The sequence below is a fragment of the Ictidomys tridecemlineatus genome, chromosome 12 (assembly GCF_052094955.1).
Source record: "Ictidomys tridecemlineatus isolate mIctTri1 chromosome 12, mIctTri1.hap1, whole genome shotgun sequence".
NCBI lineage: Eukaryota > Metazoa > Chordata > Mammalia > Rodentia > Sciuridae > Ictidomys > Ictidomys tridecemlineatus.
Genome location: NC_135488.1, coordinates 37,953,742 through 37,966,497, shown reverse-complemented (window position 1 = coordinate 37,966,497; position 12,756 = coordinate 37,953,742). Strand labels below are relative to the sequence as shown.

At 47.9% G+C, this 12,756-nt stretch overlaps 1 protein-coding gene across 14 annotated transcripts in view; it reads left to right on the top strand.

Moving 5' to 3' along the window:
- The window catches only part of Tsga10 (testis specific 10), a 291,349-nt gene that overhangs the window by 262,376 nt on the left and 16,217 nt on the right, over positions 1 to 12,756 (top strand). For all 14 annotated transcript variants that reach the window (XM_078028531.1, XM_078028528.1, XM_078028529.1 and 11 more), the window contains one exon: positions 4,490 to 6,668. In XM_078028531.1, coding sequence (XP_077884657.1) covers positions 4,490 to 6,668 — 2,179 coding nt within the window. The remainder of the gene's footprint in view (positions 1 to 4,489; positions 6,669 to 12,756) is intronic.

Here is a 12,756-nt window from a genome sequence, read left to right as displayed (position 1 = left end):
CCACCCTTGTCAACAGGACCACACTGCAGGAACTGGAGTTGGTTGTTCATCTTCTTTAACATCAGTCCATGTCCCTCCCTGTGTCAACCCCCTCCACAGGTTCACTTCCTCATTCCCCAGACCCTGTCACTCACGTGCTGTGTGTGGTGCCACAGCACCTTGGCCCTGGGCTTCTCTTCCCCTCGCTTTCTCACCCCGCATTTGGGTCTCCTTTCTGCTGCTTGAGCTCCTCAAGATGTCCCCAGCCTCAGGTCTTGGTACTGCTGTGTCCCCCTGCCCAAGACGCTCTGTTCCTGGCCAGCTCTGTCTCAGCCTGAGGGGTTTCATCTCAGGATTCCTGTCCCCAGGAAGGTCACCGTGGTCTTTCACTCCTTCAGTGGTTTTGCCACACATAGACAGGACCTTTGAAAATGTGTGTGTCCTCTTTGCAACCCTGTCCCCAGCTGTCCCTCTAGCCCTTAAAGTGGTGCTAGGCACAGGGCTGGCATTTGGTAAGCCTTTGAGAGGATGACGAGTGGGTGACAGGAACTGAAACCCTGGAGGGGACACCTGAGCACATGAGGATGACGTAGTTGGCAGCATGGGCCTCTTGCCTCACGTAGAACAGATTCCTCGGTGGTGATGCTGCTTGAGAGAATCATCTCCTTGTAGTTCTGGAAGCTCAGCTGACTCATGGGGTACTCTGACCTCCTGGTATCTGCGAGTTAGAGGTCAGCAGGGTGCCACTGTCCTCTCTGCCTGGAGGAGGTGAGGATCAGGGCAGAGGGCCAGCCTGGACACAGAGAATGGCCGTGTTTAGAGAAACACTCACAGACCAACCTCCTCCTCCCTCTCCTTCCTCAGGAATGATGACGGGGAGTTGAGGAAGTGCCTAGGACAAGCTAGGCGCTTCAGCAGGAGACGGCAGGCTGGGCCCACTGAGGATTTCAGGGCTCCCTGGAGAGAGTGGGGTCTCCCTTGGACGTGTGGGAGGCACTTTGTGAAGTCAGGGAAGCAGGGTTGACTGTGCCAGAAGAGTCAAGTGGGTCACCGCAGACTAACTTGTCAGCTGGGGCCAGAGCGCCAGTGCACATGCTGGATGTCCAGGACAGTGACACGGCTGTGCGCCGTGGGGACTTGATGGGTCCAGGAACTTCGGACCTGCCCACGTTCTTTCAGGGTGGAGTCGTGGGGCCAGGCGCAGGGCCAGCTCCCTTCTGGGCTCAGTTCTAGGCTTCATTCCCACGCAGAGGTCTTTTCCTCTGGTGAGGGCACATGTGGCTGGCCACAGCCCTGCCAAGACTTGGTGACAGAGGGAAGCCTGGCCTACCCTCCATATAGAATGCGCCATCCCCTGGCACTGCCCCCTAGGCAGAGCTGAACTTTTACTTTTGAACTTGACTTTGTTCTTGAATTTCACTTTGTAGAATAGCAGAAAGTCGGATGTACTCAGTTGGGGGAGATGTGTAACCAGTCTTCCTGGATTTACCCTCTGATGTTTCGGAATCTCCCAGCTGCCTTCCCCCTTCACTGCTGGGTAGGGAGCAGGCTGGCTATCTCAGGTTCTCAGAGGTGCCCACATTTTCCCAGTGGTCACCACTGTCCCTCCATTCACGGTTGGGTGCCACATTGGAGGCCTTGTCCATCAGTATCCACAGCCCTCTTTGCCCTTTGGTCCTCTGCTCCCTCTTCCCAACCAGGAGGACCTTCTTCATGCCTCAGCCCCATGTAGGGATCAAGATGCTACCAGCTGCTTCCTTACTGCTTCAGCCATGGGAATGAGCTGCACATGGCCCCTCTGCTACCTTTCTGTCCCTGGGCACTTCTGTAGAGGCTCACTGTCCCTTTGGCTTTACGGGCAATGAGGTCCTACTTTCCCCTGCTGTTTTGATCCCCCATATCATCCAGGGTCTTTTGCTCCCGTGAGCTCAGCCATCCTCAGTGTCTCCACTGTGGCCTCTTCCTGTTCCTGCTGCTGTCCTGTCCTGGCCTAGCCTTCTCCAGCTGTGTTTCCAGGGGCTGACATCATTTCATATCATCGAGGCTCCTGAATCTTTTGGAGCTTTAGGATAAATGAAAAGGGCTCTTATTTTACAAACCCCATCATGTATAATAAAAACCCAGCTATAAAGACTGTGATATTTACCATGAATTTGAAATACACATTCAAGCACATTTGGCTGACCCCGTTTGCCCCCCACCCCAGCAGAGGTTGGGAAAGACAAACACGAGTGGTTCCCTCAGCATTCTATTCTGCCACAGACCACGCTCTGTGTGTGGTTCCACAGGCAGAAGAGCTGAGTACCCATGGACGTTCACACCCACATCCCACTGTTACCAGTGGGTCCTCAGCCAACCCAGTCAGTGCCAAGAGCTGAGAACCTTGTGAACTCCATTTTGATAGGAGCAGTGTGGTTGGATGACTAGCCGCACATTTCCTGGCTGGCAGAGACACCAAACATAGGACCCAGGTCTTAGAGACTGATGCCTGTTGTCTGCCCCGGGTGCTACAGAGATGATGTGGACACTGCTCTAAGGGGATTCCTTTTTGGCCAGATGAGCTGCTAGCCACCATAGCACCTTGCTGCACGCCAAGCAATTGGTCCCCCATTTCTGCTTGCTTGGGATGTTTCCAGGAGAAAAGCCACTGTAAGGACCCAAGAGGGAGGTGATGAGGAGGTTGCAGAGATGGAGTGGGCGATGGAGTAACCCCAGGCAGTGCTCCCCTGGGGCTCTCCTCAGCATCCAAGCCTACCTCTGGAGTCCACGCTCCACACCAGCCTTCATCCTGCCCTGTTCCTCCACAGCGGCCCCCTCGTAGCTGCCAGTGGCTCAGATCTACTCCCCAGCTTTCTGCTAACAGCCTGGCTTCTGTGATAGTTTCCAATCATGGCTCACTTCCCAAAGCGATCTCAACAACAGTAGTTTCCTGTAGCCAAAGGCCAGGGACATGGCAAAGTTAGGAACTTGCAGCTCTGGATGATCTTCTGTAGGTTTCTTTCTTTCATTGTAGATGGACACAATACTTTTATTTATTTTTATGTTGTGCTGAGTATTGAACCCAGTGCCTCACACATGATAGGTAAGCATTCCACCACTGAGCCACAACCCCAGCCCATAATCTTCCCTAGGTTTCTTTGTGCATCATCTTTTTAAACCCAGAATAGGATTGTGAGTTTTGGATATGCATGGTCATAAACAGCCCAATCTTCCTGTGTTTGCTTAGCAAGTGGATGCCAGCTGGGAAATGCTTAAAACTAACACAGGTTGGGGTGTAGCTCAGTGGCAGATCACTTGCCTAGCATGAGCAAGGCCCGGGGTTCAGTCCCTAGCACCACAAAAAATAAAATAAAAAATCTAAAAAAAAAAAAACAACAAATAACAATAAAACTACAAACATACCCTAGAGTGTCACATTTCAGGACAAGAGCAATGTTTATGCAACAGCCTGAGTGACACTTGAGGTCTGATGTCCTGAGCTTTTTAGAAAGATCAACCTCAGTACCCTCAACCTTTGAGACATTTTTACATATTGCTTTTGAGTGGTTTGTGATTATCTTAATTACATTCTTTTTTCCTGAGACAGGAGGCATGAACTTTTTGACAATCAGGAGGAAGTTAGACTAGAGTCTAGATTCTAGAGACCTTTTAGAATTAAAAAATGCCACAAGGGAGTGTAAGGTTGTCAAGCCAGTAGTGCTTCAGGTGGCCAAAAAGGAGACTCATAAACTATAGGATTACCTAGAGGAGACAGATTTGCGAAAGTTCTTGAGGATGCTGGTCGAGCATCTGGGAGGCACAGAGTGGGGGGCAGTCACTTAGCCCCACCTTGGGCACAGTGAGGGGACCTTGGTTAACCTTGAGTAGAGAGTAGGAGACACAGTGTAAGACCACAGAATAAGATTTTAAATTTATATGAAATTTTTGGATTTTGTTCTATGAGCTGTGGTTAACTGTGGCCCTGTTCGACATGATATGAATCATCTTTGAGGAAACCTTTAAGGGTACATCCCTGAGGAGAGCTGACATGGGGGGCTGACTTGGAGGAGCACAGGGTCATAGAAAGAGCAGTAGCTGTCCACCTGGTAGTGACCTGGTAGGTTAGACTAGACCAAGATTTTGATACTCTGAGCTCCTGGTTCTCCAAGTGCAAAAGGGAATGATGGCCCCTTCCTCACTGGGATGAACTGATGACTACATAAAGTCACAAGTGTGTAGCACAGCGTGACACACACTGCGTCTCTCTGCCTTGCCCTAGACAGTGGCATCTGCTGGGTTTGGGGCTCAGCCATAAGCATCTATTTATTTTGAGGGTGTAATTGCCATTGTTCTGTGGGAGGGTCCAGATAGAATAATAAGGAGAGATTAAGAAAAGACAGCTGTGTATGAATTTCAGCTCTGGAGATATACTGCTTTCTCAAAACCATTTTAGGCCTTAAAGAAAACAGTGAAGTCCTTGACTTCCAAATATCTGCTGCAGTGATGGTGTCTTCTCTCCTTTATCTCCTAGCGGGCCCAGTCTGAATCCCTGTGCGATCTAATAGGCACCCCAGAAGAGGAAGAATATAATGAGAAGCTTTGGCCTCAAGTCAGCACAGAAGAGAACCCCAGCTCTGGACAATATGATCTGATGCTGCATAGAGACCCTGAGCCTCGGGGACTGGTCACCTTGCTGCCACCTGGGGGACCCCGTGCCAGACGTGCCCGCCTACAGCACTGCCCAGCGCTCAGTGCTAGCGTTGAGGATGGGCTGTCCCCTGGGGATGGTGTCTCAAACTCCCTAGTGATCCCGGAAGTCATTGAGCCTGTGGCAGTCTCAGCCCCATGCTTGGAGTCCCCATCTCTGCCAGAAAGCTCCCTGCATCCTAGTTCTGACCATGAAATCCAGCGCAGTGAAATCCAGAAGAGGGGCAAAATCCAGGACAGTGAAATCCAGAAGGACAGTGAGATCCAGAAGAGTGGTGAAATCCAGAAAGACAGTGAAATCCAGAAGGGGGGCGAAATCCAGAAGGGGGGCGAAATCCAGAAGATGGGGGAAGTCCAGAAGGACAGTGAAATCCAGAAGGACAGTGAGATCCAGAAGAGGGGTGACATCCAGGAGGACAGTGAAATCCAGAAGAGGGGTGACATCCAGGAGGACAGTGAAATCCAGAAGGGGGGTGACATCCAGGAGGACAGTGAAATCCAGAAGAGGGGTGACATCCAAGAGGACAGTGAAATCCAGAAGAGGGGTGAAATTCAGAAGGACAGTGAAATACAGTTCAGGGACGAAATCCAGGAGGACAGCGAAATCCAGAAAAGGGATGAAATCCTGAAAGACAGTGAAATCCAGAAGATGGAAATCCAGGAGGAGAACAAAATCCAGGAGAGTGAAATCCAGAAAAACAGTGAAATCCAGGATATGGAAATCCAGGAAAGTGAAATCCAGAAGGTCAGTGAAGTCCAAAAGGAGCCGCCCATCGCAGGCCCGTGTCCCCTAGTCACGGGCACAGCTGAGGAGGAGGTGTGTGCTTCTGGAGAGATGGGAAGTCCACCAGCAGCCTGCGCCTCTGAGAGGAATGTGGCTCCTGCCCAGACTGTCACCACCACCATCACCTTGGAGACGCCCTCGGATCCAGAGGGTCCAGGCCAAAGCCTGCAGGAGGAGGTGGGGCCCGCACTGGCAGTGCCAGGACCCCACGGAGCCGCGGGAGAGCCCCCCGCCCTGGCCCCCAGCCCTCCGATGCCCAAGAGCTGCCTGAAGCACAGGGCGGCCAGCGTGGGCCTGGCCGGGTCCCCGGTGCAGGGCGCAGGGCGGTCACCCCCACGGGAGCGCAGCCCGGGTGCCCCGGACACGGAGGCCCCGCGCGCAGCCCGCGCCAAGGCCGAGCGGGCGGAGCCCTCCCAGGGGGCACCCGAGAGGGCAGCGCCGGCGCGGAAAAGCGGGAGAGGTGGCGGGGAGCTGCGCAGCGTGAAGAAGTTCTCGGTGTCCTCGAGCAGGGCGCGCTCACGGCCCAGCGCCACCAGAGCCCCGGAGCCCGCTGCGGCCCCGGGTCCCCGCCTGCCGCTCCTGAGGAGCAGCGGCCTGGCCTGGAAGAGCGAGGCGGCGCTCGACGACCTCCAGGGGCTCCCTGACCCCGTCATGGCGAAACCAGACCCTCCGAAGCCGGCGGAGTGCGAGCCTCAGGACTCGGGGGACCTTGTGGGCGGCCAGGCCCGGCCCAGCAGAAGCCCCCAGAATGCCAAGACCACTCCAAGCGGCGCAGAGGCCGGCCCCGGCGCGCAGGAGCCACCCCCGAGCGAGGACAGAAACCCCTTCCCCGTCAAGCTGCGCTCCACCTCCCTCTCTCTCAAGTACAGGGAGGGCCCTTCCCAGGAGGCGAGAGGCGTCAAGAGGCACAGTGCCGAGGTGCGGTTAGAGAGGGGACTGACTCTGCCCGCCAAAGACGAGCAGGGTCACACGGGGGCCACCCCGGCTCTTCGAGGTGCCAGGTCCCCCACTGGCCAAGGAAAGGGGAAGGCCCGGGTACCTGAGCAGGTCGGCTTCAAGCCACCACTCCCCAGGAAGCCACTCCTGCAGAGCTTCACCCTCCCGTACTCCGCTGTGGCCCCAGAGGCCAGTCCTGGAGAGCCAGAGAAAGTCACCCCACCTGTGGACTCGAGGAAGGAGAGTAGGATGGCGGAGAAGAAGTCGCAGCACAGGGGAGCAGGTAAGAGCCCCGGAGGGTGTTGGAGAATTAACAGGGGGAAATCCACATTGGTTGGAATTTCTTGGGGGATGGCCACAGAGTGTGTAAATACAGTAGGTACAAACCTTGATGCAAGGAGAACTGGAAAAAAAGAATCACAGTTGCTCTTAGTACCATTGATGATTGTGTTTGATTAAGAATTGGGCAGCAAGAGGTGTAGATCAGTGGGATAGCCCTTGCCTAACTTTTTTTTTGCAAGGCCCTGGGTTCCATGCCCAGCATTGAAAACCAAACCAAAAAAAAAAAAAAAAACACAAACAAAAACAGAAAACCTCTGATTAAGAGTTAGGAATAGAGAATGACAGATACCAGGATTTTATGAGAATGCAGAGAAGTCATATATGTGGACATAATAAGAGCAATGTAAAACGGATTCTTTCTTGGAGATGGTAGGATCCTCAGTGGTCCATCCTACAAAAGTTTCTCCCACTCTGTCTCAGATAACAGCTTGGCCCCAAATTCCAAGACGTGTGCTCATTTTGATGTAGGTTCTCCCACGGTCTGAGCTACTGCTTGGCTATAAATGGAACATTTCTCTTCTCTGCCAGTGAGAGCCCTGACCTTTTCCCCCCAAAGAAGAATTTCTTCCTGTTTTAGAATCAGGCCCTTGTGGCCTGGCCTCACATAGAAAATATCCTTTTCTTTTTTGTTTGTTTGTTTTTGGTGCCAGGGATTAAACTTGAGGGCACTCAACCGCTGAGCCACATTCCCAGCCCTTTTGTATTTTATTTAGAGACAGGGCCTCACTGAGGTGCTTAGTGCCTCACTTTTGCTGAGGCTGGCTTTGAACTTGGGATCCTCCTGCCTCAGCCTCATGAGCTGCTGGGCTTACAGGCACATGCCACCACACCCCGCCTGGAAAACACTCTTTATGATCGCACTCATAAGTCTTTGTGAAACATAACTTCTCTCAGAAGACCAAGGATCAGTATTTATTTTCTGTCCCAAAAGGGAGATCATGGTAAGAGGGGAGCAACACATAAGAATCTTTAAAAGCAAATATCTTTTAAGATAAGAAAGGACAAAATAAATGACTTTTCTCTCTGTTTGACATTTGTCACATTTTATCATGTTTCTGATAAAATGAGAAGTCTGTTGGACACAGATATTTGCAGTGGAGCTAAATAATCATTCATTGCTGGTTTGTTTTATTAGTGGAAATCCATGTACCAGGAAGCAAAACTACACAATTGCTTCGTATGTGTATGATGGGGACCCTAGAGAGAAGCTTTCCATGGGAAATTCTATTTGACAATGTTTCTGGCTATTTTAAGTGGTACTAGAAGCCCAGGAATCCACTTACGCACTACTTTAGGGGACAGAGAAGAAACAAAACTCAGTGGCTGTTTTTGGAGAATCCTGCACCCAAAAAGGAAGGTGCATGGCAGCGGGGAACCGTTAGCTCATACAAATTAACACAAATGCAAAAAACACTCTGTGTTTTCTGTGTCCCGGCTAGGAAGTTAGAGAAGATGTGAAGTCTAAAACACTGAGTTTCTAACTAAGGTGACACCCTCAGATTCAAGGAATTCCAAAGAACCCCCAGGTGTGAACTGGTCCCTGAGCCCCGTGGTTCAGCCATAATTTTCGTGCTGCTGCTCCATTACAGTAATCGGTGAGGAGCTTGGGGGAGGCTGAAGTCACGCTGATGGTCCACTCTGCAGATCTCTAACACGTTATTAAAGTGAATGTAGGGTGAGTCAGAAAGCCATCTTAATGGCAGGGGGGGATTTGCTCTGTGCGGGTGAAACCAATATCAGCACCATCCACCTCCAGGTCAAGGAAACGAAAATGCCTCTCAAGGGCTTGCCAGATGAATGCAACTTAAAAACAGGACACTTAGGGTCACAGACCTGGAAAAGAAGCACCACAGGGCAGCACTTGGCTCCTTAATTAGGTATGACCTCCTCAGCCAAGGCTGCCAGGTCATCAGCACTATATAAAATGCTCCGGATAGTCTCAGTAGTGACACTTTTTGTGTTTTTTCTTTGACTTGTAAAATGCAATTCAGTATTTCTTTAAGGCTTTGCTTAAATAATAGAATTTTCTTGTCCATCCATGTATATTAACATTCTCTAAGCCACAGAAGTAATCAAATGAATTCCAAAGTGAAAGAAGCTAGAATACTTTTATGGGCACAGGTAATGATTTTCATTTTAATGCAAAGAGAGGAGGAATCTCCCACATTCGGTTAGGAACCCATCTTCCCTGGGGCCATATTTGAGACATAGATCTCAGGATGCGCTGTGGGTGCTGCTGGTCCCACTCGGGACCTTGGGCTCCAGGGGCCTGCCTCCTGCTGACCAGGGCAGAATCTCAGGCTCCGTTTCTGAAGCAGCCCCTACAACTTCCCCAGGCAGGATCTGTTTGTGATTTAATTCATTATTATTACTTCTTCCCTCATCGTCATTGCTCCCAAATTATAGCAGCTGGAGGCAATTTGATTCATATAAAACATATAGATAATAAAAGTTTTAATAACAGTGTTCATCTGTTTTCCAGGAAGACCTAATTATTGCTGTTTATTATCTTGCAGTGTCAGGTACTTCGCCCACAGCTCCTGGGGCTGCCATCTCCCCAGTGCCCCCTCCAGGGCATGGGCCATAAAGTTAGATTATTGAAGTGTCCCCAGATGTGTACACAGTTCTGCCTCGGGCATTCCAGCAGCTGTGGCTCTAGCACTCCTGTTCATCTTTGTCCTATTCCTCCTCCTCCTCTCCCTCCTCCTCCTCCTCTCCTTCCTCCTCTCCCTCCTCCTCCTCCTCCTCCTCCTCCTCCTCCTCCTCCTCCTCCTCCTCCTCCTCCTCCTCCTCCTCCTCTTTTCCACACCTTGTGTTCCCTTCTTTGAAGGAATGGAGAAACCCTGTAGGGCAGAAGGAGGGGGGAAGAACACAATGACTGTTTTAATAAACATGCAGCCTGGTTTGCCAAAGGTGCTGATCTGCACAGGGACACCTTGAGTGGTGACTGCAAGCCAGGTCCTGGGTTTGTGTTCAACAGAGGAGACCTGTTTGTAGGCCTGGTTCACAATTTGCTCATCTACTTTTTAAGGAAAATGGCTCAGGGTTATCAGCCTTGTTCATTTATGCAGGATATTAAGCATCCTCCTGTTGGACCTATTACAGATCAGGAAGCAGCTTTCTACACACAGGATAAGAACAGAGGAGTTTTAGGCTTGTGTGGAAAACTTGTAACACACACAAAAAATGTATAGGAAAGAAGACTCACTTTGAAGTCTACTCTTCAGATGTCACCTGTCTGCCTTGCCTTCTTTTTCTGGGTTAGTTTTGCATATTTTGTAGTCGCATGTTGGTGTTTTGGAAGGTAGCTCCACGCGTTGCCATTCTCTCCTGGGACCTTCTTTGATAACCAGCAGTGACCTCCAAGCTGAACTCCAGTCCACTGTGGTAATGCACCCCAGTCCTAGACCTTTTTTAAGAGTCTGACTCATTCATTCATGAATTCATTATTTCAGCAAATATTTCGTTTACTCCTGCTACACACAAGCAGTGTGCTCTCCCCCAAAGAGAAAAAACATGAGCATTTTACCTTTAGGACCCCCTTCAGGAGGCATCCGCTGGATGCAACAACAGAGTATAGAGATACCCATCTTGTCTTTGGATGTCAGGGACCTTTTCTAGAAGAAATGGGCTCAAAGAAACTGTCGCCCTTCTCTGAGGACAAAGTTATTTCAGTTATAGTTAAACTCATTTGAGGATTGAACCCAGGGGTCTTAAACCACTGAGCTATATCCCTAGCCCTTTTCAGTTTTTATTTTGAGACATGGTCTCGTTAAATTGCTTAGAGTCTCACTAAGTTGCTGAGGCAGGCCTAGAACTTGCAGTCCTCCTGCCTCACCCTCCTAAGTCACTGGGATGACATGTGTGCACCACCATGCCTCGTGCAGTCAAGTTCATTTAGATAGGTGTGTGTGTGTGTGTGTGTGTGTGTGTGTGTGTGTCTGTCTGTCTGTCTGTCTGTCTGTCTGTCTGTCTCCTTCTCAAAATGCATCCATGTCTCCTGAATTTTAAAATAAAACATGAAACCTATCCTCTCAAAATTTTAAGTGTACATACAGTATCATTGACTACAGGTACAGTGTTGTATAGCAAATCTCTAGAATTTATTCATCTCACATAATGAAATTTGACATATGTAATTAGTATTAATTTCCCATTTCCTTCACTCCCAGATGCTGGTAACCACTATTCTGTGTTTTGACTCTATGAGTTTGACTATTTTAGATTCTACATATGAGTGTGAGCATGTGGTATGTATCTTTCTGTGGCCTTTTTCACTTAGTATAGTGCCTTCAGGGTTCATCTATGTTGTTGCGTATGGCAGAATTTCCTTCCTCTTTGAGGCTGAATAATAGTCCATTGTATGTACATACCACTTTTATTTATCCATTTATCCTCTCTTCTAAAGGACAACATTAGGGAGTAAAACTACTGATCCCTAGACATTAAAATGATAGAAAGTGGGTACTATGAGTAATTCTATGCATATAAATTCAGCCAATGAGAAGAAAAATGGCCAATTCCTTGAAAGACACAAACTATCAAACTTGCAAAGAAGAAATAGATACCCTAAATAGTCCCATATCTGTTAAAGAAATCAAATCTTTACTTAAAAACTTTCCAGAATAGAAAACTGAAGGCCCAGTTTTACTGTTGATTTCTACCAAACATTTTAGGAATAAATAATACCAATTATATAAAATCTCATGCAGAAATAAAGAGGAAGCAAACACTTCTCAATTTGTTTTGTGAGGCTGATACCAAAATTAAAGACAGTACAGAATACTGTGGACCCATATCCCTCATTGATTTAGATGAAAAAAGTCTTTTAAAAAATGTTATCAAATTGTTTATTCTAACCACATGTGTCAGGAGAATATGAACATCCAAAGGCAAAATTATGAGCCTTGATATAAATCTCACATTATACACAATAATTAATTCAAAAGGGTCATGGCCCTTAACTGTAAAATGAAAACTATGAAACTTTGAAGAAAAAAATAGGAGAAAATCTTGGGGGCCAGGCAAAGAGTTCTTAGATTTGCATCATCTATAAAAGGAAATGTGATAAATTTGACTTAATAAATTAAAAACATTGCTTATAAAAAAAACCTTGTTAAGGAAATAAAAAGATAATCTGTACACTACAAAAAAAATATATGTAGATCACACATCTAGTAAAGGACTAGTATCTTGAATACATAAAGTATTCTCGAACTCAATAGTAATAAAAACAAACCAATTAGAAAATGGGCAAAAATAATGAATATCCTCCAGAGAGGGTATGCATATGTCAGGTAAGCACATGAGAAGGTGTTCAGCACCATTAGCCATTAGGGAAACACAAAACCTTAATCATTAAGTTATTAAAATAGCCAAAACAAAAAAATATCAATATACCATGTGCCAGGGGGGATGTGGAATGGCACTCTCATTCTGTTTCAGTGCATTTCTTTATGTATTGATGATGAAAGTAGAAAATGTACAGTCACATTGGAAAACAATTTGACATCTTTGACACACTTGCCTTGTGACCCAGCAATCCCACTTCTAAGTGTTTATCCTAGCTAAATGAAAAACTCAGTTCCAAAAAAGACATAGGTGAGTGTTTATTGCAGCATTTTTCATAATCACCAGAAACTAGCAATAACCCAAATATTTTTCAGCTGGTAAATGAATAAGCAGTGATACATCTGTGCGATGGAATACTGTTCAGCAAGAAAAAAGAAATGTGCTCTTGATAATGCACAACAACATGGATGAGTACTAACTGTAAATGGAGTCAGTTGCAAAAGATTATAAGCTGAATTAGTCCATTTACATGCAGTCTGAAAGAGGCAAAAATACAGAGGTAGAGAATAGATCAGTAATTGCCAGGGGCTGGAGGTAGAAAGGATTTTTTTCTACAAAGATGAAGGACAGGGACTGGGGTTGTAGTTCGGTGGTAGAGCACTTGCCTCACATGTGTGAGGCACTAGGTTCGATTCTAGCACAGCATATAAATAAATAAATAAATAAGATAAAGGTCC